Here is a 25,197-nt window from a genome sequence, read left to right as displayed (position 1 = left end):
TCTGAGTTGGGAACAGTTCCGTTTTTGCATCTAACAGCTGAGCCCCACACATTGGCTGGTTATTGTCTGCTTGTGGTTGCCCGAGCTTTCCTGCGGGTCAGAAGCCTGATGTTAAGTTTTCTTGATGTGCTAGGACTCAGTGGCATGTTGGAATGTGGCAGAGATTAGTGGGTGTTTATGGAACTGAATGGCATACCCCCCAGGCTGGGACCTCAGTGCCTGAGATGTGTCCCCTAGTGAGCTCCTTTGTAGCCCAACTGCCAAGATGTGAGAGGCGGGGAAGGAGTAAAACCCTTGGAAATGTCTCCTTGTCCCCTGACCTTTGACCCTTGTTGAGGCTGGAGATCTGTAATGACTGCACTTCTTCCCGGGCTCCCTTGAATAATTTTTCTTTTTGTTTTTACATTTTAAAATAATAAAAAGAATGCATATTTATTGTAAATAACCTGGAAAAATCAAGATAATACAAGGAACATGCTACAAAATTTATAAACCCCTTCTATCCAGAAATACTCATTGGTCAAATGTTGGTACAAATCTTTCCAGTCTTTTTTCTATAGATATAGATAATGTGTTTTCAGTTTGATAAATAGATTTCAAACTATAATATAATTTTGTTGCTTTGTTGGGGGCATTTGGGGCATTTTCTGTATCATTAGGTATTCCTTAAGAGCATTTTTTTTTTTAAGCTTTTTTCCTTATTACCAAAGCTCTTGCTCAGTGCAGAGGACTTGAGGGAAAAAGCACTAAGCAAAGCAATCCATTATCTTTTTACTTTCTAGAAAGAACCTCCATTAACATTTTGGTGTATGCCCTTCTGGTATGTCCTTTTTGATTTTAATTGGAATTGCATTAAATATATAAATTAATTTGAGGAGAACTGACATCTTTACAATATTGAGCCTTCTCTTCCAGGAGAAAGTTATGTCTCTCCATTTATTCAAGCCTCCTTTTACGTCCTCCAGTAAAGTTTTGTAGTTTCCTTGGTATAAGAATTGCACATTTATTGTAAAGTATTTTATTTTTTTCGTTGTTGTCTTTGTGAATAGGATCTCTCTGTTTCCTTCTAATTTCTCACTGTTTATTGCTGATGTATAGTAAGGCTGTACATTTTTTCTGTATTTGTATGCTGGCTCTTTGAGGAGCTGTCTGGCTTCTAGTAGGTTTCCATCTGATTCTCCTGAGTTATCAAGAAAATAGTAATAAGCGTTTGCAAATAATATTGTGTCTCTTTTCTGATTGCACTACCGTGATTTGTTCATTTTGTCTTATTTATACAATGATTTTAAATAATATTTTATTACGGAGGATGTCTGCCATATCACTTAGGGAAAATGATATAATGGATCCCTGTGTACCCATCACCTGGCCCCAGCAACCAGGAACCCATGACCTTTCCAGACCTATTTATATCCCCTTCACACCTACCCCTCCCCTATGATTTTGAAGCAAATCCCAGATACCATGTTATACCATCCTGTACCCTTACTCTTAATGCCTGCAAGTTGCTCTGCCATATGGATGGCTTTTAATACATCAAATAGTCTCCTACTTTGGGACATTAAGTTGTTTCTATTTTTTCAATATTATGTCAAGAATATCCTTCGACATAAATGTGTTTATGTATCTCTAAGTTATTCTAAATTTATATCCCTAGAGATGCTAAATCCTGAGCAGTAAATTAAAATCCCTAGAATTACTGGATCATATGGTATTTTGATCATTTATTTTCCTTTAAACACATACACACCATCACATGATGGCTCTTCTGATTAGAAATAGAACACATGTTCGCTGCAGAACTTTTGGAAAATACAGAAAAACACAAAGAAGGAAATTAAAGTCTCCCATAATCCTGCCACTCAGAGAGAAGCCCTCTTGACATTTTGGGATGTATTCTTCTCATCCTGTTATATGTGCTTGCCCAGCCTGTGTATGCACACCCACGCAGACTCCCATGCATGCACACTACGTGTTACAGATTGTAAGCCTGCTGGAGGACTGGGTTGGGGGGCACATTGATTTGTTCACTTTTTAAAATACTCACTTTAAAAAAAAATTTCTTAATGGTGGAAACAACCCAAATACCCATTAACTGGGTGGTGAATGCGTAAATAAAATGTGGTAGAAAGTACTATTATTTAACAGTTAAAAAGGAATGAAGCACTGAGATATGCTACAACGTGGATAAAGCTCAAAAATGTGCTAAGCAAAAGGACCCAAAGACTACCTACTGCATGATTCCATTTATGTGAAATGTCCAGAAAAGATAAATCTCTAGAGACAGAAAGTAAATTAGTGGTTGCCTGGGTCTGGGGCTGAAAACCGTGATTGACTGTAAACAGGCTCAAGGGAGCTCTCTGGGGTGATGGGAATGTTCAGAATTGTAATGATGGTCACACAATGCCATCAATTTATCCAAAAATCATTGTACACTTAAAACAAGATGCATTTTGTGGAATTTCTTAACATAAATAATACCGCGATGAAGTCGATTTTTTAAGAGTAAAGACATTAACATAAAGCTTCATTTGGAAAATAAAGAGTAAGCACAGAGAACGAAATAAGAAATCTACCACATAGGACGGTTCGCTTGTGCTGTTTAGAAACCTCTCCTATTTTTCAGTCAATGGCATAGATTCCTCCTTATCTTCCTTCTGTTCTCCCTCTTCTAACGTGGAATTGCCCTGCATCTCCAACTTTATAACCTTTGTATTTCACTTAAAAATATGTCGTGGGTATTTCCCAAATCATTAAATGTTTGCTATTATGTGGAAATATATAGCTTATTACAGTTATGGACTCCTTCTCTGGTATTGGACATCCCTAGATCCTCCTTCCCATACGTGATCAGTGTGTCCATTGTTGCTATCAGAGTCAATTCCTAGAAACTGAAGTATTGAATCAAGGAGAAATATTGAATCAAAGACCTAAGCATTTTTGAAGCTTTTGGTATGTGCTGATGGCCACCAAGAAGGGGAGGTATACCAGTTGCCACTTCCACCAACAGTCAAGCAAGTGTCTGTTTCCAAACGCCCTCAGCAAACCTTGGTGTTTTAACTTATTTTATGTTTGCCAGTGGGACAGGCAAGACGTGGTATCTCACTGTTGGCTGAAATGGAGTTTATTTGATTTTTAGGGAGACACACATTTATTCATACGTTAATAGCTGCTTTGTATTATTTTTTCTTTATCAAAATGCCCATGCTTGCCCTTTGCACCTTTTGCTCTTGGAGTATTTGTGGTTTTTTGTTGGCTTTTTAGTGTTTATTTTTATAAAATAAGAACATCAATTTTTTTTAAAGACTTTATTTATTTATTTCACAGAGAGAGAACATAAGTAGGCAGAGAGGCAGGCAGAGAGAGAGGAGGAAGCAGGCTCCCCGCTGAGCAGAGAGCCCGATGCGGGGCTCGATCCCAGGACCTTGAGATCATGAACTGAGCTGAAGGCAGAGGCTTAATCCACTGAGCCACCCAGGAGACCCAGAACATCAATTTTTATACTGCCAAATATGTTAAAAATATTTTTCTAAGTTTGATGTTTGCCATTTAATTTTGTTCATGGTAGTTTTGATATATTATTACTCAATATATATTATTTCTGTGATGTTATCAGCATCTCTTCTTTGTTTTCTGACTTTATTATAATGCCTAGAAGGAGCTCTTCCACCTCAATATTGTGTAATATTCACTTACATCTTCTTTTTTGGTACCTTTATACTGTTTTTTTCCTCCCTCCTTCCCTTAATTTCTTGCTTTTTAATCTTTAATCCATTTGGAACTTATTTTGATATATGGCTTAAGATTGGAATCTAACTTAAATTTCTCCCAAATAATCGAATAATTGTCTCAGCTCAATTAATGAATAATTTATATTTTACCTACTGATTGGAAACAGCCACCTTTGTCATGTCTTAAATACTTATCTCTCTACTTGAATCTCTTTCTGGGGGCTTTTTATCTCATCCCATTGATCTGTCTGCATTTTCATATGTCATTAGGACATGTTTTTAATTATTTTGGCTTTTATGATGCTTTTTAAATCCGGCAGTGCAGATCACCTGTCATCTCTTTAGGCTGCTATCTCCTGGTTAGTCTTCCTGATGCATTTTAAAGTCATCTTGTCCAGTAAAAGAAAAAACCCTTCTGTGATTCTGATTGGAATTGCATTAAACTGAAAAATTAATTTGGAATAAACTGACACCTCTATTCTTGAGCCTAACTGTCATGGACAACGCCATGTCTCCTCATCGAAGTCTGCTGTTACATCCCTCCCTTGTAGTGTTTTTGTCATTTTCTTTCTTTTTTTTTTTTTTTAAGGATTTTATTTATTTATTTGACAGATCACAAGTAGTCAGAGAGAGAGAGGGGAGGAAGCAGGCTCCCTGCTGAGCAGAGAGCCTGATGTGGGGCTTGACCCCAGGACCCTGAAATCATGACCTGTGCCGAAGGCAGAGGCTTTAATCCACTGAGCCACCCAGATGCCCCAGTTTTTGTCACTTTCAATGCTGAGATTGCTCACTTCTTATTTGTTTTCTTATTCATTGTGTAATATTTTTGTTGATCTTAGAAAGGAGATCTTTTACCATTAAGTTTTCTTACAGTTGTTGCTGATATAAATAAATGGTATTAATTTGTGCTAACTGGTTATTTAACTTGACCCTCCTGCTCCTGCTCCTGCTACTTCTTCTTTTTTTTTTTTAAGATTTTATTTATTTATTTATTTATTTGACAGAGAGATCACAAGTAGGCAGAAAGGCAGGCAGAGAGAGAGGAGGGAGCAGACTCCCTGCTGAGCAGAGAGCCCGATGCAGGGCTCGATCCCAGGACCCTGAGACCATGACTGAGCTGAAGGCAGAGGCTTTAACCCTCTGAACCACCCAGGTGCCCTGCTCCTGCTACTTCTTAACTAGTTTTTGTGTTTGGGGATTAAGGTTTTGCAGGAAAATATTTATATAATTTGCAAGAATTTTTTTTCCTTCCAAGAGGTGTGTCTCTAAATTCTTTTTCTTTCTTGTTTTGTTGGTTAATGGTGTAGTGTGAATCTTTACCCCTCCTTTATCTCTTTAATGAGAATGTCTCTAGTATTCACCATTAGTGTGATATTGAAGGCAGATTTGAGCTAAAGGTGCTTCAAGGTAGTAACTTTTCTGGTGCTAGTTTATTAAGCATTCTTAACAGCAGTGAATTTTGGATTTTATCAGATGCCATTGTACATCTTGTGAGTTGATCATATGTTATTTTTTTTCCTTTGAGCTACTGATGGAATGATATTCATAGATTTATGTTGAACCTCCCTTTCTTTATATTGAACATAACTATACCTGGTCATGGTATGTTTTCCCGGTAATATTCTAATACATTCTACTTGCCAGCACTCTATTGGGAATTTTCATAGCAATATTACTAAGTTGGTCATTTTATTTGGCTGTTTGTCAGTCTGTGGCATCAGTCTCTGTTGCTGGCTGAGTGAAATAAACTAGGAGGATCTTTGTATTTCTTACGCTCTAGTCAATTTCTATGCATGGAATTATCTAGGATAATATTGAACACTTTTGGGGGGGGTGAATCTTGTCCATAAAACCTTCGAGCCAAGCATCTTTGTTAACATGCCCTTCCCCTTCCGCAGCACACACGATTTTACCCATCTCTTACAGGAGGAATCTTCGAGTATGCGGATGGCCCCAATGCCCAGGTCATGAATGCTGAGGAGCATGCCTTTCGATTTTCTGCCAACATCATCAACAGGAACAGGACTCTGCTGCCCAACACAACCTTGACCTATGACATCCAGAGGATTCACTTCCATGATAGCTTTGAGGCCACCAAGAAGGGTGAGTATGCAGTCTTGACTGGGGACAGAGGCAGTCTTGTTTGCTGTCCAGGGTCCTGACACTGGGTCCCAGCTTTTGGTGGACTTGAGGATCAGAGTCTATGTCTCCTGGTTTGGGAATCTGCCTCATTTCCAGTTCTGCTTAGGGGGAGTCATTCCCCAGGCTGTCCACCAGGAATTTCACTGGCAGGTGCCATGAGGGAATGAGCGACCATGGGAGGAGGTAGAGAATGAGGCCTGAGATGGGGCTGAAGAGGTAGAAATGTAGAGGTCAGCTCATATCCCCTACACCTTTGAACTGAAGCTGGAATTTTCAAGCTTGTTTTTCTTTCATTGAAATCCTACCCAGAATATCAATAATTAAAATATGCAACATTAAGTTGCCATAAAAAGACTTACTAAAAAACAATGGAGCTGTGTCTATGGCTCACACAATTTGACCCCAGAGGCTGTTGGTGATACTTGAAGTTTGACATTAGCCTCAGCATTCAGTACATTTCCATATTTTGTTTTAGCTGCACGATAGCAGGAAAATTGTGAGTCATAAAAATAAGCTTTACTAAATCCAGTCAGTTTTCCCCACACCTGAATTTTACAAAATAACACAAAACAAATGTCGGGTTGCATCCTTCTTTATTCGTGATACATATACAATAAGCTTCAATGACTGCACAGAAAGGACTGGAGAACTTTATTCCAAGATTCTCAGGGAGAAAAAAAAAAAAGCAACTTGTCAATACCTGAATGAGCTAGCAGTTTCCAAGGTGGCATATAGCACATTTGAGTATACACATATGCTCCTTCGTTACTCTTTTAAAAATATAATTTATACACACACATATTTAATTGAAATTAATTTAGAGGCTCAGATAACTCTAGAAATAGCTTCCATATATCCCTAGAGTTCCCTGGAACTCCATTTAAAAATCTCAGACCTAAGGAATCTCACTCCCAGGGAAGACAAGGTCATTTTTCCTACAATTTGCCATCATAACCCTTTGCTTTTCTTCTTCAAGACACTTACCACAATTTGTAGTTAAACAATGGTGTATATTTGATGTGTTTCCCCTTCTCTCCAATACTACTGGAAGGAAAGCTCTTTCTTGTTAACTGATAAAACCCTAGCATCTAAAAGACTGGTATGTAGTAACTACTCATTGAAATATTTATTGAATAAAACAATGAATGAATGATGTGAGAATGGGGCATGAGAGCCTGAGCAACATTACTCAGGGCTCCTGTTGGCTGAACTTAATGATAGTGTCCTTCATGCATGTTGGGTAGACTGAGGCTCATCCAAAATACCCCCTTGGTCTTTCTAAGGGGCTCCCAGTAGCTAATCAAGGTCTCCTGGACTCCCAGGTATAGACCTGCCCAAGTGCTCCCAGGAATGGGGGTGGCTCTGTTTTCCAAAGCCCCATTGTGGGTAAACATCTTAGCATAGAAAAGCAGTGTAGCATGAGCTTGGAGCCAGACTGCCTAGCCTTGCACGTTGTCCATTCTGATATTAGTTGTGACCTTGAACAATATACCTTGTGCCTCAGTTTTTTGTGCCTCCGTTTTTTTTTTTCTTCTATAAAATGGACCCATTTCTGTGAAGTGCCTAGAACAGTGTCTGGCATGTACAAGGTAATTTTGCTCGTATTACTTTGGCTGGTTTGCTCTCTACCCACTGAGCCATCAGGTTCAGGGCCTCATCTACAAGTACTTTCTCCACTGTTGGTCCCTCTCTCACCTGCCCTGCTCCTCCGTGCCTGGTAAACTGAAGGGCACAGGATCCTTGACATTGAGCACAATACCCCTGACCCTTCCCTGAGTCTCAGAGCCAGCCTGCACACAAACTGGAAGAACCCCACCCTGTTAGCCTTGGAGAGTGGTCCTTTGCCCATCACCCTTCTCCTTATGCTGGCCTGTTGTCCTCTCTACCCGCATCCTCTCAGCTCTCTCTCCGCATGCCTTGTGGCCAACACTTACAGTCAGCTCTCCACCTCCCCACTGAGAGCCCCTGCTGGCATCCTCTGCCTGGCCTCGTCCAGCTAGAAAGTGACTGAACTCAACCAAAAATGCTCAGTGAAAAGGTGAGGACACAGAACAAACGCCTGGAATCAGAACAGAGGTTTACGTGGGCACGATGACCCCAAAGGGCTAGGCTGGGTATTCTGTCCATTTTTTCTAAAAGTCACTAAAATAATATGACGACTCTTCAGTAGCACACTTGCGAGTGAGCGCGGGGGCCTTCCCCAGCCAGCAGTGAGCCCAGGGCAGAACCCCAGAGTCTTCTGAGGTACTTCCTCCAGTGGGAACTTAGAGTTCCATGCGATGTGGAACTGCCAGGTAGCGGGTGAGTAGATCTGGGACAGAAACATTCAGTTTTGGAAGTCCAGCCAGAGGGGGTCATGGGACCAAAGCCATACTCCCTCATCCCCCACCACCTGACTTGTTTGCTTAAAACTCCAGCTGGTGTGTCCTGTTGTTCTTTCTCCAAACCATCAGAGCCCATGGGGTCCAGTCCAGCCCAGATGTGACTTTCCAACCACATCTGGCCTCTGGGCTCTAGCCCTGCCTGCGGTCCTGCAGGTTCCATGCTTTCTCCTACCACAGGGTTTTTGCACTTGCTATTCTCTTTGTGATGCCCCTTCCCTATCCCACCCCTGCCCTGCTACTTGTCTAGGTCTTCAGAGGAGCCCACCCCAAGTCCCCAGACAAGGTCCAGTCTTCACCTCTTAAAGCTCTGGACTTTTCCTTTACAACTGTGATCCCTGGATGCTTGTGTGTGTGTGTGTGTGTGTGTGTGTGTGTGTGTGTGTGTGATTATATGATTATTGTCCACATCTTCTCCTCTATTATGTCTTTTTGCCTCTTCACTGCTGTCCTAAAGAACCATTGTTCTGACTACCAGTGCCATACATATGCTCCTCTGCCCATTTTTGAACTTTACACAAATAGAATACCAGTGTGTATATTTTGGCAATGTGTAGAATATACCCTTGAGATTCATCTATGTTATTGGATATAATAGGAATCCATTTATTGTTGTGTAGTGGTCCAATATACAAATACACCACAATTTTTTTAAAGATTTTGTTTATTTAGTTGTCAGAGAGAGAGAGAGAGAGAGCGAGCACTGGCAGATGGAGGCAGAGGGAGAAGCAGGCTCCCTGCCGAGCAAGGAGCCCGATGTGGGACTCGATCCCAGGACACTGGGATCATGACCTGAGCCAAAGGCAGCTGCCCGACCAACTGAGCCACCCAGGCGTCCCACACCACAATTTTTAAACTAAAACGTATCATTGGATATTCAAGTTGTTTCCATTTGGGCCCAGAAAGCAGTGCTGCTATGAACATTCTTGTAGATATCTTTTGGTGCACAAACGTGCACAAATGTTTTTTGGTGGGTAGACACGCAGGAGTGGAAGTATGAGGTCACAGGATGTCATGTGTTCAGCCAGATGGCTCTCCAGAGTCCGGGCAGCAGGACCCTGGGGGGCTCATGGCAGTGGGGAACGGTCGACACCATCATGAACACTTGATAAAGTCACTTTTATTTCTGGTGGTCGTGTGGTGGATATCTCATTGTAGTTTCACTTTGTATTTCCCTGGTGACCGGAGGTCCTGAGCATCTTTTCAAATTTTCATAGATTATTCAGACCTTCTCTTTCCTGGAGTGATTTTTGAGCCTTTTAACCATTTTTAAAATGGAGCTGCTTGTCATTTTTTTATTGACTTGTAGGAGTCTTTTACATATGGTGGGTAGGAGTCCTTTGTGGGACTTGTGCATTGCCTGTATTTACAGCAAGGGAGCTTGCCTTCCCACTGTCTTAGAAACACCTTTTGAGGAACAAAGTTCTTAACTTAAGGAGGTCTGATTTGTCAATATTTTCCATTACAGTTAATGGCTTTGTGTTCTATTTTTGTCTATCTTCGAGTCATGAAGATTTGCTCCCACATCCTAGAAGCTCTGTTGTTTTGTCTTTCATGGTTAGCTCTAGGACCTGTCTCACACTGATTTTCTCTGTATAGTGGGAGGTAGGGGTTGAGGTTTATTTTTTCTACACAGTGTTGCTGAGAGTGAAAACTGGTTGAACTTCTCAGGGGAGTTTGGAAGTGTCCACTAAAGTGAGACATATGCCTGCAAGAGAGTTCCTGTCCACTTTATTGATAATAGCTGAATGTTACAGGAAATAAATTAAAGGATCATCGACAGGAGAATGGATAGATTGGGGTATAGTTGTTCCATGGAATTTAAGTTAACAATTAAAAAAAAAAAGGAAAAAATAATTCTCCCTCCACAAAACATCATGGATGAGCCTCGCAGGCATGATGTCGAGTGAATAAACAGTAGTCGTTTCTGGGAAAGGGAGGAGTGTGCAGCACATATTAACTGGAAAGGGGAAGAGATAACCTTCCTAGGTGTTGGGAATGTTTTATATTTTGATCCAAGTAGTAGTTACATGGATGCAATTATGTATAAAATTTCATGGAAGTCTGTACCTAAAACTGATGCACTTTACTATATGATATTACATCTCAATAAAAAAAGTTTAAGAGGTTCCTCTCTGCCATCACTTTCCCTTAATGACCCTCCTATGGATACCATACCCAAGACAGACCCCTGCTGTCGTTAGAACCACCACTGTCTGGTCCTGGAGGCATTTCTTCAGTTGGATCCTGCTTCCCCCTTAGGCATACTCCATCCCTTGGGGAGTCCCTTGTTCCCATGATCTTTATTTTTTCTTTTGATCTTTGGTTTTTGTAAATGTATTCCTCTGAAGCATCATTAGGGCTCTTCTGGGGGATGACCTTGGGCTTAATTCTAATTAACCCAATGAAAATGATTAATCCTGCCATCACAGCTGGATCTGGCCACCTTGGGCCACGTCGGGGGAGCGGGCGCCGTGCACAGAGCCTGGCACGTCCACCAGCTCCGCTCGAATTAGTCCTTCCCTCCACGGGAGGTCCAAGAGGCCTTTCCCCCATTCAAAGGGACTTTCACTTATTGTCTTTATTTTTAACTGTTTTGTGGAAAATTAAAAGATGAGTGACTGCCAAACAGTGTCTGAGCCAGCAACCCAGAGAGTGCCTGTGTTTTCTTCCAAGCCTGACCAGAGCAGACCTGGAATCGACCCAGCACTCCCCAGGCTCCTCTGCCTTCACTTATTCTCTGGGCTGCTCAATTCCTTTTAAGAAACAAATTGATTGGGGTAATTTTTGCTATAACTACAATTGCCATGGAAAGGGGGTGAGGGGGGCTGCATTCAGGCTGTGGACTCCTGCAATGACTGTGAACCATTGAGCTACTGTAAAATGACCAGAAAATGGATTCCAAATTGAAGCTACAAATAATGTAATTACTGCAGTGTGTGCTCAGGGCTGCCAGAACAAGAGTTGGCTGCTGCCCTGGAAACATCTGGAGATAAAGCTGCTGCTGCTGCTGCTGCTGCTGCTGCTGCTGCTGCTGCTGCTGTAACCGCTGCCCTGGTCCCTCAGGGGCAGCAGCACTCTTCCAGGCTGGAAGAGCTTCCGAAGGTGGAAGGAACATGGAGGGGGCAGAAAAAGGGATGAGGAGAGAGGTGAAAGAGAAGAAATAGGTGATGGACAGGTGCTTCCTGGCACCCAGCCATGAGATATAATCACTGTATCTCTGGTAGGATGAACCTCAGCATGGCCATCATCCTCCTATCACCACCGTTGTCACTACTGTCAATGCCAATGCACCATCACCAGTTCCTGTTGTCACCATCAACAGTGGTATCACCTCCACTCTTCACACCATCACCACCACCATCACGGTCACTACTATCATCATCACCATCACTGCCATACATCCACAGCTTCATCATCACCAGTCTCATCAGTGCCAACACCCTCGCCATCATTCCTACTACCATGGTCAGTCATGACATTGACATCTTCATCACCAATCTCATCAGTGCCAACATCATTATCATCTTTCCTACTACCATTGGCAGTCATGATATTGACATCTTCATCAACATCAATCTCATCAATCACACCCCTGCCAACATCCCCACCCCATGATCATTCTCTTCCTCATCCTCACCATTGTCATGGTGCCAGAATCTTCATCATCATCAGTAGCCTCATCAACACCAACATCATCACACAATTACTGTCATCACCATCAGACTGTTATTACATCCTCTCTCATCAATGTGCATATCACCATCATTATTCTTACCATCACCATTGCTATTACATCACAACATTGACATTTTACCATCATCAATCCCATCATCATCATCACACCATTATGCCACAATGTCAACATTATCATCAGTTCCATCTTTGTCGGTGCCATGGCCGTGATCATCAATAGTATCGTCATCGCCCTCACCGCCATCACTGTGGTCACTTTTAACTTTGTCTTCACGGTTGAGGTCAAAATCAAAATTGCCCCCTTCAAGATCATCCTTATAATCCTCTGCAGAACCATAATTTGTGTTTGGTCTACTCTCCCTTGCCTCAGCCAAACCAGATACCTAGACCTTGGACCCAGGCAGGGGACCATGATCTAAGAGGCTGGGCTGGGTAGGGGTGAGAGCATAGGAAGAATTTGCCTGCCTGTTTCCAGGCAGTATCAAAGGGGGAAATCCAAAAGGCAGATACTTGGAAGTGGTAGTGGAGGGAATGAAAGATAATAGTCGTTTGACCAAGTTATCCATTAGAGGGTCCCAGAGGCAAAAGGAAAAAGATAGAGATAGGAGGCATAGGATGGAAACCAAGGATATCAGAGGACAGCTAGAAGGTTCAAAATAGGGTTAGAAGATAGTGCATGAGAGAAAATTACAGATTTTATAGAGTGTCCACAGCTTGAGGGGAGTGACCAAGCCTGGACAGCCATCACTCACTGTTGCTATCTCCTTCATGTTTTATCTAACCTCCATGGCTACACAGTAACTCACACATGATCTCTTCCTCATGGAGCACCTGCTCTCAGGGGACAAAGTGGCCAGAGGGACACTCAACACCCAGGGAAGCAACATGAATAAGCAGTAAGTGGACAGGTCAGGGCCTGGCCTCCTTGAGGCAAGAGCCCTTAAAAGAAGACTTCCTGAAATGGGACAAATTATCGACAAACCCAGGGTCCTATTTTGGAAGCATTTATTTTCACTGGGGTTGATCCACACGGAGTGCTGCTCCAGGCTTATTGACTGTAGGGTGACAAGAGTGGGGACAGCAGCACTTCTCTGACTTGGACTCCAGTCCCACAGCTGTAGGAGCACGAGGGAGCTGCCACGTGCCCCACTGGGTGTCTTCTCCTGCACTTGGTACTGGCCATAAGGAATCCCAGTCACCCAGGAGATGCTCCCTATGTTGGTCTTGCTGCTTCCCATGCATGGTTGCCCTGGCGCATGTTCCATGTGGCTCCAGCAGCCTCTTGACAATAACTAGCTCCCCCCACCAAGAGTGCTGTATCTTTCACCCAAGGTACAAGTGGCATTCTCTGGTGTTCTTGAGGGATGTACAAAGTTCAGGGAAAATACTGTCTATATTTCCTCCTGGTCCCAGGAGACAGTAAGGGAGGAGAGGTTGGAGGGTCGAGGAAGAGGAAAAAATACACTAAAGACTACCCATTCTGATCAACTGAAAACCACTCCATATCTCTGCATCCACTGGGACCACCATTAGCCCAGGCAAGAGGGCCCCTTTCTCTGGGTCTGTGCTTTGGGCAGGAGGCTGCCCTTGCCCTCCCCTGGTCAGTATCTCCTCCCAGGACAAAGGGTCAGTGGGACAAAGGGCACTTGCTTACCAGGAGCCTGTGCCCTGCCATTTTAGACTTTGCTCCAAGTATCTAGAACCCTGAATTTCCTACCCAGTTGGCCCTGAGCCCACCTCTAGGCCTGCATGAGCCTTTTCCCTGGGCTGTTCTCCAGAGGGAGAGCCATACTGCCAGGGCACACTTCTAGGCCCCTTCCAAGGGGTGAGCAAAGGGCAGCTGTTTGTAGGGGTATGGACAAAGCTCCGACATAGGAAGGGGTATCCACATGGAGAGCAAGGTCCTCCTTACGGATTAGGGTGAGCCAGCAGTAAAAGAGGGGGACAAGCTTGAGCTGGTGCCACCCTTCCCCACATCTCTGTGTATGGGAAGTCTCCACACCCATCTGATTTTCCAGGTTGCTAGAGAAGTGTATTTGTTAGGGTAGGAGGAAACGGTGTGTTTTATATAACAATTTGTTAGCTTGGCTTATAGTGCTTAAATATTTAGCCATATAATATGTGGTCTGGGGCCCTGCAAACCTTAAGGGTGGCCTGAGACCAGTAGGTCATTCCCAGAGGCCCTCGGGACGGCCAGGATGTGTCTAAATCCACCGCCCCTCAATGCTTAGGCGATGTCTTGCCTCCTTCTACATGCACCATATGTTCATAAGTGTGCACGTGGCACCATTCTCACAGCCACAGGCTGGTGAGTTTGTGAACACTCTATGGATAGATCGGTTAGGGCTCTTCTGGTTGCGAGGGACAAAACACCAAATCCTCCGTGGCTTAAGCAAAAAGAGAACATACCAGTTCACATGCCCAAGGTCCAAAGTTGAAACTGACCAGGGGCTCTTATTTCTTCCTCCCCTTTGGCTCTGTTCACCTGCCTACTGACTCTGTTCCCAGACAAGCACTGCATTTTCTTTGGGAGCACAGGGTGGTTATCACAGCTCCAGATCTTATTCCCACATCCCGTTGCAGAGGGAGAGTCCTACCTTCTGGGTGCGAGGTCCCGTGGCTCCCCATTGGCTCTAATTGGTGACATGACCATCCACCAACCCAGTGTCTGGGGCCTGAAGAAGGCCTGTTTCTAAGGCATGCTCTAGCCCTCATAGCCAGGGCGTGGGAGAGGTGGGAGCCAGAAGGAAAATCAAAGTTGCCAAAAAAAAGGGCGAGAGCTCCTGGGGAGTCCTTCTCCTGACTGCCCCCAGAAAGGTCCCACTTTAAGGATCTTTGAGGCACAATCCTTAAATGAGCCTGTGTCTGCCCTTGGAGCCCCAGCTGTCTCTCTCTCTCTCTCTGCCTGCCTCTCTGCCTACTTGTGATTTCATTCTCTCTCTGTCAAATAAATAAATAAAATTTTAAAAATAAAAAATAAATAAATAAATCTCTGCTGTGCCTATCAGGGTTTGCCCTCCCCAGAAGCACCTGCCCTCTGACCTGCCTGAGCCCCTCCCCAGGAGGGGAGCGCCTTTCAGGAGCCCCTGGGCTTCCTCCCCCACCCAAGAATGTAAACTGTTTGAGGGCAGGGAGTCAGTACTGGTTCATTCAGCAGAGGCTGGTGAAGCACCTGGTCAGGCCAAGTACTGCTTTGAGCACGTTTAGGTGCTATTCAGGTACCGTTTATTGTTGATAGACCGATAAGCAACATAGATCAAGCCCTTGCTGCCTTGACTTACATTCTAGTGGGAGGACAAAGTCAACAAACCAGACTTCTGGTGATCATTTAATAAAGAAACAAAGCAGGGTATGGGATTTTGGAGTCTGGCTGGAGGATTCTTATTACAAGTCGGGCAAGTGATACTTCTTTAGTAAGACCACGTGGATGCAGAAACCTGAGGGAAGGGAAGGAGGAAGTCATGCAGATATCTGAGCAGAGAGCACTTCAGCTAGAAGGGACCATAAGTGCAAAGGCCCTGAGGCAGGAGTGTGCTTAGCGTGTCTGCAGAGCATCATGGAAACCAGTGGGGATTGAGGGCTGTGAGGAAGGGAGAGAAGGATGGGAGTTGAAGTCAGAAAAGTGGTGATGGTGATGAGGACAGGGGTGGGATAGGGGTGGGGAAGAACTGCAGCGAGCAGGGCCTCATCTGTCGCCATGAGGATTTCGGCTTTTAGACCAAGTGACATTGGAGCCTCTGGGGCAAACATGTGATGTCACCACTTGAGGCTGGAAGAGGTAAGAAGTAGGGAGGGTCCCTGAGGAAGCTGGGGCCAGCAAGGATGCGCCAGCAGTAGTGCCAGCGGAAGAAGATGGTGGCTGTGGCAAGAAGTTCTGATTCTGGAACATTCCGAAAGTGACACAGCAGGAGTGGGATGTGGGACAACAGAGAACGAGAGGAGTGAAGAGGAAGCCAATGTTCAGGGTCTAAGCCACTGGAATAGTGGAAGTGGTTTACTGAGGAGGGGAGCCTGGAGGAGGAAAGGGGGTGGCGTTTGGGACACGTTTGGTCTGAAATGCGTCTCGGACGCAGGCACATGGTAGTGTCCTGCAAGACAGGAGATGAGCACGTTGAACTTTGGGGAACAGACTGGGGCTAGAAGTTTCACAGTTGCCACAGAGAGATGTTTCATCCTAGCTGTCTCTTGGCCTTTCCCCCGCCGCCCAGATCAGGGCCGGTCCCAGAGCTAGGGGTGCTCAGCACAGTGAGGACAGCATCAAAAGTAACCCCATCTCTGTTTCATAAGCAGGGCTAAGGGTCTCGTATGCACAATCTCACTCAACCTTCCCAATATCCATGAGTCAGGGTGATTGTAACCCCAGCTTCCAGAGGAGGAAGCCGAGATTCAGAAGGACCCTTCCTCGTCTGCCCTTGGAAGGTTCCAGCTGCTGTCTCCCCTCGCTGTGTTTATGGGATCACGGAAATCACTGCACCCCTGTGTGCACAGCCCCCAGCTGCCTGACGAGGCCCAGCACTGAGCCCCTCACCATCCCCCCACCCCCGCCTCTGTTGCAGCCTGTGACCAGCTGGCCCTGGGCGTGGTGGCGATCTTCGGGCCATCACAGGGCTCCTGCACCAACGCCGTCCAGTCCATCTGCAATGCTCTGGAAGTGCCCCACATCCAGCTGCGCTGGAAACACCACCCTCTGGACAACAAGGACACCTTCTACGTGAACCTCTACCCCGACTACGCCTCCCTCAGCCACGCCATCCTCGACCTGGTCCAGTACCTCAAGTGGCGATCGGCCACCGTGGTCTATGACGACAGTACAGGTGGGTAGCCGGGAGTGGTTGGACTGAGGGTAGGGGGTGAGGGAGGTAGAGACCCAGGATTTGCTCGCCCAAATCAACTGCCCCTGAGAGAGGGTGCATGTTCACGCCCAAGCCTACCTGGACGCCCAGACACTTGCCCCCCTGCACTGCCTCGCAGCCCAGGACCCACCGGCCACACTCACCCTTCACTCCGCCACAACCCACCTCACACCTTCCCCACACTCCCACCTCCGCCCCCCTACAGCATGCTCTTAGCCCACCCAGCGCCCGCACTCACCCTGCACAAAACGTGCCCCCCCCACCCCGCCATACCGCCGGCTCTCTTAGACTCACATTCGCATCTGCAGCAAATGTGGGCGGCCCCATGCTAACTGCGGACACAGGCTCTGGATCCATGGGCAGGGGTGCGTGCTGGATCTGACACTTGCTAGCTGGATAGCACAAGGCTGTTTCCTCTCTTCTTCTTCCTTTCTAAAAACTCAAGTCCCAAGACATTTCTTAGCCTGGCCTCTTAAGAAAAAGTGACCTTGGCAAGTCACTTAACCCATCTGGCCCTTCTCTGGGCACGTGTCAAGTCAAGAGCTATAGCATCTAAGCTGGAGAAAAGCCTTCTTCGGCATTCTGCAGCCTGTGATTCTATGTCAGCTCTTGATTACCCTCTAATGGGGAGTGGGAATCACAGGGAGTGAATCCCTCAGAAAAGCTGTCTGTTTAACTTGGGATTCTACAAGCCTCTATTGTGTTCCTGCTATGCCCACAGTACCAGACAGGAGATCAAGGAAGGCAGGGCCCCTGCCCCAACTCGGTGCCCCCAGCATGAGCTGTCTGCCATTGAGGGGCATGAGGACCCCACACCAGGTCACGGCCAGCATTCCGGCAGCCCTGTTAGATGGTCTTACTTAGCACATTGCCAGGAAGGGCTGTGGTGGCTTGTCCAGACTATGAGCCTTGTGTGCCCGGTACAACAGAGATGTTTTTAAATGCTTATTGAACTGAACTGAATTGAATTGAATTAAAAATCAGGATGAAATCATTAAATATTGCAGGAAGAGAGTCCTGGGCACCGGTAAGGGAGAAGAATGAGGATGTCATAATCCCATCGTCTTAGGAGGAGTGAATCCTATGGTAGGGGTGTGAGCACATCCCCAGAGGTCACTGGTTATTCCAGGCCATCATAGCTGAGAGTCAAGTGACAGGTACATACAGTCAGTGCCAAGGCACTCAGGGAGAGGAAGCCCGGTGGGCTTGGCTGATCTGGGCTGACTTACCAGAGGGAGAGAGACAAGAGTGGGGCCTCGAGGGTGAACAGACAGAGAGAAGGCATGAGGGCATCACCAGTGGCTGGGACAGCCTGAGCGAAAACCAAGGAGGACCGATTGTGCGTGGCAGCCTCCTCAAGAGTGCAGCCTGGCAGGGGGAGAAGATTCAAGTTTGGAAGATGGGAGGAAAAGGTCAGATAAACAGAGTGTATCAGGCTGTGCAAAGGTTCCACTGTCTGACTTCGGAGTTCACACCTGATCTTGGGAGCAGCCAAAGCGCACTGAGTGTTGTTGAGCACAGAAGTAGAATAATGAAAGCAGAGTTTCTCGGAAGGTGGCTATGACGGCATCTCGTGGGGCGGGTGGCCGGGAGAGCCAGGAGCCAGAAGTCACGTGGGGGTTGGCCACCTTGTTGTGGGCAGGGACAAAGGAGGCCTGGGTTTGAGGGGCTGCCTAGAAGAGAACTCGGGGCCAGGACGGCAGGAAAGAACTAGACATGAACAGGGTGATGCCGCGAGGGTCACAAAGCAGTGAGAAGAGACGCAGGGGCGGACCACAGCCCCGCAGTCCTAGGGTCTTCGGACTAGAGGGGCTGGGGGCAGAGGCTTTGTGGAGGAGGGATGCCCTGCTCTGAGGTTGCTCAGAGCAGATGCTAACGCCTGGAGCTCCCTCTCCTCCAGTGCCTTCGCTCTGAGGATATGAGCGAGCCTCTCAATTATCAGCTCGGAAGGCCTGGTATGCCCGGCCGCCTCTGGGGGTGGGGGGGGCACACACTCTCCTCCAGCATGATTAACTTCGCAAAAGAGAGGGGATCCCATCTTCATTTCTTCACTCTTACCAGTGCCCAGAACACCCTTTCTTGCAGGATTTAATTAGAGTTTAATTCAACTTGATTTTCAATTCGGTTCAATTCAGTTTAACAAACATTTAAACACACGAGGGAGTCTGGGAGGGAGTGGGTTTGGTCAAGAACACACTGGGCACTAGGGATTCAGTCAAATAATAGGAAGACTTTGATGAGTACTGGCGGGTGGTAAGAGGTGTCCTCCCAGAATCAGGATGTTTCAAAGGGACAACGTGGCAGGTCATCAAGCCCCCCCAGAATGGGAGGCAGTTCAGAGCAGGCTTGGGCTGGATTTGCTTTGGGGGCAGCATGCCTTTGGATATTCGGGCTGGACTCACAGATATCCCGGTTCCCACTGACTCAAGCAATGGGCACTTCGTTCTCTGACGGACAGGAGTCTGGAGGTGGTCCTACCCAGGGCTGGTTTAGCAGCTCAATAGAGCTGGGGCACTGGCTCCATTTCCTTCCAGGTCTCTTGGCTTCTCTCTCACTGTCAAAATAGAGCTGCTCCAGCTCCAAGCAGCTCATCCTCACGTGCTAACATCCCAAGAAATAGAAGGAAAGAAGAGCCAAAGAGATTGTTCTTAATGTGACTCATGCCTCTTATCAAGGAGGAAAATTTGTCTAGGAACTGTCCAGCAGACCATCCTGGACAGCTCACCGAGTCGGTGGTTACTACCCTGAGCACAGTAGGATAGGAAAGGGAGTGCCCCCTGACTGGCTTTTAAGCAAGCCCCCGTCAGCTATGGGCATTGGCACCCTGCCACCCGAGCCATATCCTGGTTCTCTCAGCATGTTAGAAGAGGGCACGCCCATCTCTATAATTAGTGGTGCTGTGTCTGCCAACCACTCCCCAAAATTCAGTGGCTTTGAATACAAAGCATGTGTTTATCTCACAAGTCTGTGGGGTTGCTGATTGGCTGAGCTTGGCCAGGTGGTGGTTCTGATCTCAGCTGGATCCCTCCCCTGCTGGGGGGGTCATTGAACTGTTGGTGGAGATGAAAGGCATGAGCAGGCTAGCTTTGGGCACATGGTCATGACAATTGCAGAGGTGCAAAAGAAGAGACCCAGGGTGCCCTTCCATTTCTACTGTCTGCTTGTGACCCGCCCGCTGATACACCATTGGCTAACACAGGTTACATGCTGGAGCCCAATATCCTGTGTGAGGCGGGTCACCTGCGTGCAGTCAGAGATCACCTGCAAAGTTACCTGGCTAAGGGTGTAGCTACAGAGTGGGGTGAAGAATTTAGGTCATCCCTACAATCTACTCTTTTTGAGTGTGCCTGGGGCCTCACGGATGACAATGGCCACATTATGACACAGGGAGGTCAATGGCATTGAGAAAAGAGTTGTTAACAGTTTCTAGAAGGAGGGGGGTGTGGTGTGGTGCCGCAGCCTCATGGAAAAGCACCGGGGTTAGTCAGGAGGCAGGAGCAAGAGGAAAGCATGGGCAAGAGCCTTTCTCTACTCTAAACCCTTTGATTACCTCATGACCATAAGATAGCCTAGATGACAATAGGTGGGATTTGTTCAGTGGGAATGTCCTCAATGCGGCAGGAAGCAAAGCAGAAATTGGGGTTTGATTGGAGGGCTTATTATATGATCTTGTGTACCCATCAAAAACACAGGGACAAGAAGAATGGAAACAACTTTGGCCCATGATTTCAGGAACATCAGTGAGAGAATTTCGCAAATGATTATATTATAGGAAGCAGCAGGGTTTGCCCTGTGACCTGTGACAAGTGGTCACCTTTGTAACCTCATCTGCACACAAAGGCAAACTGATATCAAGGGCAAAAGGAAGGGTCTTAGAAAAAGCCGAGGTGAAGGACCCCAACGTAAGAGCCAGAAGGTTGGGTCTCAAATCCCAGTCCCACTGCTAGCGTGCCGCAGAACCTTACCCTCCGTGGGCCTCTGTTTCTTTGTAACCCTGGCACAGTCGGCGTGCCTTCTAGGACAGGGAGATGTTTAAATAGGGTAATGAATGCAGAAGTGCTTTGTAAGTGAAAAGCATGATTCTAACAACCATGATTCACTGTAGATATTTTGAGAGAGATTGATTAGGGAAGCAGCGAGGAAGGAAGGCTCATCTCGGGCAAGTAAGAGCCTCGTCCTCTGCTGGGGTGGGCTGAGATGAGCCTCTGGTCTCCTTCGGGAATACACTGATGAGAAGGAGGTCTGACATTTGCTACCGGAGAATGTGGGTCACTGTGCATTACACGGGGCAATGCACTTGGCTGACAGGAAGACTCCGGTGGTCTCTGCTCCAGCGTGCAGGCTGTCCCTGTCCTCACGTCCTGGATCCCCAAAGCTCACGTGCCTGCTGCTGCCGTGCATGCCTCCCAACACTGAGCGAGTCGGAGCGAAGTGAAGGCGGGGTGCCTCCCAGGGTAACAAGTGTGAGAGGGCAGCATGGTTCAGCCCCACTGAGAATTTCTGGTGCCAGATGGGGAAAGAGGATGACGCTGGTGTGTGTTCCAGAGGAGATGGTGGTCCCTCCCTCCTCGGCGCGGGTCAGCTAATGGCCCCTTCCGGCTCCATCTCGAGTCTGGTATTGGGAAGCCCTGTCGCCCCTATTAGATCCAGACCACTGCAGACTCCAGAGCCCTTCGCCAGCCCGCACACCTGGGTATGGGACCTTCCAGGGGGGTGGGGGGAATCCTGAGGCCGGTGGCCATGGCAAAGCCTGTTTGGGAGCTCCTTGGGAAGCTCAGGTCACGGGGATAGATCTCTGTCCTCCCCAGCCGAGGGGAATGGTGTATGCCAGATGGCCTCCCTCACGTCCAGCCCTCCGGAATTCGAAGAAGAAGCTGAACAGATCCAGGCATTTGTAATCAGAAATGGCTTTGGAAACCCAGAGGCTCTGTTGGAAGGCTTTCAAAGTAGGCGGTCTGTGTGAGGGGGACTCCGTCCAGATAGGGGACACTGCGATAGTAACTTTAATCCAGAGCAAACTAGCTTCACCAAAAAAAAAAGGGAGGGGGAGGGGATTTGAGGAAGCTCAAGAGTCATTTTAGCTTCAGGTACTGTTAGATCCAGAGGCTCAAATGGGTATCATTAGGATTTATTTGGCCTGACTTCTGCCATGTTGGAATCCTTCTCAGGTTCTATGTGGTGATGCCTAGACTTACTGCCTCCCTATTTGGAGGTAAGTGGAAAAGGGTGTATTTCTTACCAGTTGCTCTGGTACCATTTCTGGAAGTCATCTGATAGGACCACCTGGCATCACCCACCCATCTCTGAGCCCATCCCTATGCCTAGAGGAATGTGCGGGCTGATTGGCCAGGCTGGGGCACGTGCTGTGCCCTGAGAGCTGGGGATGGACTCCTCGGAGTCACATGGTCCAAGCACGGGGGAGGAGTTGCTCCCCAGAGGAGAAGCAGACTGCCGTTCGTGGGGGAATGGAGCAGAGCTGAGTGGAGTGTGCAATCGAGATACAGACCCTGAGCCCTGAGCATGGGCAGACAGCCCAGTGGGACCCCGGCCCCTGTTGGCTCAGCCCCTCCCTGAGTGGGGAGGGGGTATCAGAAGGCTTACTCCCAGGCTAAACAGAAGGGAGTCAGCAAGAATGGACCTTGAAATAGCAATGGAAATCAACTTAATTAGACCTAAGTAAGCCATTTGTCTCCAGGAAGTGACATTCAGTTTTCCCTGGAAGTCCCCAAATTAAGTGGTTTTGCAAAATGCCAAGGTGGAGGATGGATTTTTCGGTGTAGGGAGGAAAAAACAGTAAGTCAGTTCAATTATGGTGATTTGTGTTGAGGGCCTCGTAAGTGCCAAGCCCCATGCTAGGGTCTGTGGGGACCCAGCCCATGAGGTTAAGGCCATGGCTGGACGAGGGAGTGAGATGAGGCCAGAGGACGCTAGTGCTGAGGGAGGAGGGAGGGGGATGGCGTGTCTTGTTTGGAAAGAGCAGTAAGGGTAGGCTTCCTGGAGGAGGTGATTGCGCAGAGCCTGGAAAAATCAGTCAGGTTTACTGAGGTAGGCTGCCCTTGGGTTGGGGGCACAAATACCTCTTTGCCTTACATAGTCCAACAGTTGGTACACCTGAGCCTGCAGCCTTCACTTGTGCCCATGTCCTGGAGGCAGGTTCCCAACTTCCCAGTGTCATACATGGGGTGACGAAGAGGGGTGACCTCTGGTTTGGACTCCATAAAGGCTAGTGTAGAGGGGAGGATGTAGACGTGGTTTGCAGGAATTTGCTGTCTGTACCTACTGCTAAATCTGTACATGTGTCTGTGTGTCTGTGTAGGCACAGGCTTTGATGTGCACGTGTAAGGAAGTCCCAACATATGTCTGTGTCAGCAAACATGTCTCTCTAAGCATGTGTTTGTACGTGCCCACATATCCAGGAACGTGTGCCGGCATGTACAGCCTAGTGCACACGGCCATACCCAAGAATCCTGGTGCCATGTCTGGACCCACGTGGCTCTGTCCACACACCTGCCCAAAGCTCTGTGGGCCACGCATCCGTGTCTGTGTGTCTGTGTGTGGTCACAGACCTGCAGCCACAGGCCATGTGCTCACCCGAGTCCGTGGAGGGTGACAGCCGTGTTTACCTGTGTGTACATGTGTGTCTTTTGCACCCCGGGGACCTCCCAGGGCTCATCCGCCTGCAGGAGCTCATCATGGCCCCGTCGAGGTACAATATCCGCCTGAAGATCCGCCAGCTGCCCCTTGACTCGGACGACTCGCGCCCGCTACTCAAGGAAATGAAGCGGGGCCGGGAATTCCGCATCATCTTCGACTGCAGTCACACCATGGCCGCCCAGATCCTCAAGCAGGTGTGTGAGTGCCAGCCAGCCCAGGGCATGGAAGGGAGGGGCGGGACCTGCCTGGCCCTTCCCCCTCCCCCACTTTCCCCATTCACCCACAGCCAGGAGGTGACTGGAGCCGGATGGGGGTGGGGGGAGCCCAGCTCTGCTTCAGTGTGGCTGCGTGAACTGACCCCTGTGTGTGAGTTTCTGCAGCGGCAGAATGGACACGCATGGTCTCCACGGTCTGAGCCCGCATGAGGACGGAGCGATGCCAGGGCTGAGCCCAGCCTAGTGCCTGGTGGCTCTTGCCTCAGTGCTCGCTTCTGGGCTATGGCTGCAGGTGGGAAGCAGGGGCTGAGGCGGTGCAGGACCAAACATCTCGGGAAGCCCTGGGAGGCCTCGGGGTGGCAGGAACAGTCGCCGGTGGGGGGAGGGGGGACACTGCGTCTTCTGTGATGAGTTCCCCGTGGCCCAGAACGCTTGTGGTTATTCTACTACTGGGAGGTTTATTGAAGTTCCCCGTGCCATCTGCTCAGCTCTGCAGCGACCGTGGGGGAGGGAGATAGCTCTGGGTCCTGGATGGGCCTCTGTTCCTTTCCAGACACAGCCCAGTGTGGCATGCTGGGAACCAGAGCCATCTCTGCCAGCTACCTAAGAAATAAACAGCAAAATCGCCCACAGCCTCCTTGGAGGGTGCCGCAGCTGAAACCCAGAACGCTCCCATTTGAGCCTGTGCTTTGTGTAAAATACGGTCCCAGAAAGTGGCCTTGGTGATTGAAGGAGGCGTTCTGTAGAGCTCTAAGTCCTGACCTGGCGGGGTGGAACTGGAAAGGAATTGACCTAGCACAGGGGGCTAGGTGCCGTGCCAAGGATACGAGTTTTCAAGTCCCAGATCTGGTTAGGGTGGGGACATTGGTCCAAGTCCCACCTTCCAGTCCAGCCCTACAGGGGGTACGTAGGGCCCCCAGACTCCCTCACCCCGAGACAGGTGCATAGCTCACTTGGGGGTTTGAATCTCACTTCTGTGCACCTGAGAGAGCCCCAGTGCCCTCCCCTCCTCTGACAAAACCAGTGATCTCTGCCTCAGACGGGGACGGAGGATTTTGAGATGAAGCAGAGAAAAAGTGTAGCCCAGTGTCGGCACGGTGTGGGCCTCTGTGGGGTCACTGTGGAGGAGACCGATGTCCCCCAGAGAACCCTCACCCCTCCTCCCTGGGCGACGGCCCACACCTAGTGCTTCCCTTCTCTTCCTGGCACATGTAGCAGAGACTGCCACAACCCTGGCTGGTGACGCTGAGGAGGGACCATGTGCCAGGTGTCCGGAGCCCCTCAGTCAGCGCCCCCCTGGCAGGTGGCAATGGTTATCATGCTCAGTTTACAGGTGAGGAACCTGAGGTTCCCAGGGAAAGGAAGGGGCCCAGGTCATTCAGCCAGAGAATGAGAATTTACTCCCATGTCTGTCTGACTTGAAAACATCCAGAATTAAACCTGGAAACTGTGTGCCCCTCTGAACCCCAAGCTCTGCAGAGGTAACCATGGCTGCTGGCTGAGGCCTGGTTTGAGCCTTGATCTT

The 25,197-nt window shown here is 47.9% G+C and overlaps 1 protein-coding gene across 1 annotated transcript in view; it reads left to right on the top strand.

The window, feature by feature from the left end:
• The window catches only part of GRIK3 (glutamate ionotropic receptor kainate type subunit 3), a 225,131-nt gene that overhangs the window by 126,816 nt on the left and 73,118 nt on the right, over positions 1-25,197 (top strand). Inside the window, exons 2-4 of the mRNA XM_059137080.1 lie at positions 5,658-5,834; positions 16,507-16,764; positions 23,470-23,651. Of these exons, the coding sequence (XP_058993063.1) occupies positions 5,658-5,834; positions 16,507-16,764; positions 23,470-23,651 (617 nt within the window). The remainder of the gene's footprint in view (positions 1-5,657; positions 5,835-16,506; positions 16,765-23,469; positions 23,652-25,197) is intronic.

The sequence above is a fragment of the Mustela lutreola genome, chromosome 10, assembly GCF_030435805.1.
Source record: "Mustela lutreola isolate mMusLut2 chromosome 10, mMusLut2.pri, whole genome shotgun sequence".
NCBI lineage: Eukaryota > Metazoa > Chordata > Mammalia > Carnivora > Mustelidae > Mustela > Mustela lutreola.
Note: the sequence above shows the minus strand (reverse complement) of the source record. Positions and strands in the feature narration are given on the sequence as shown.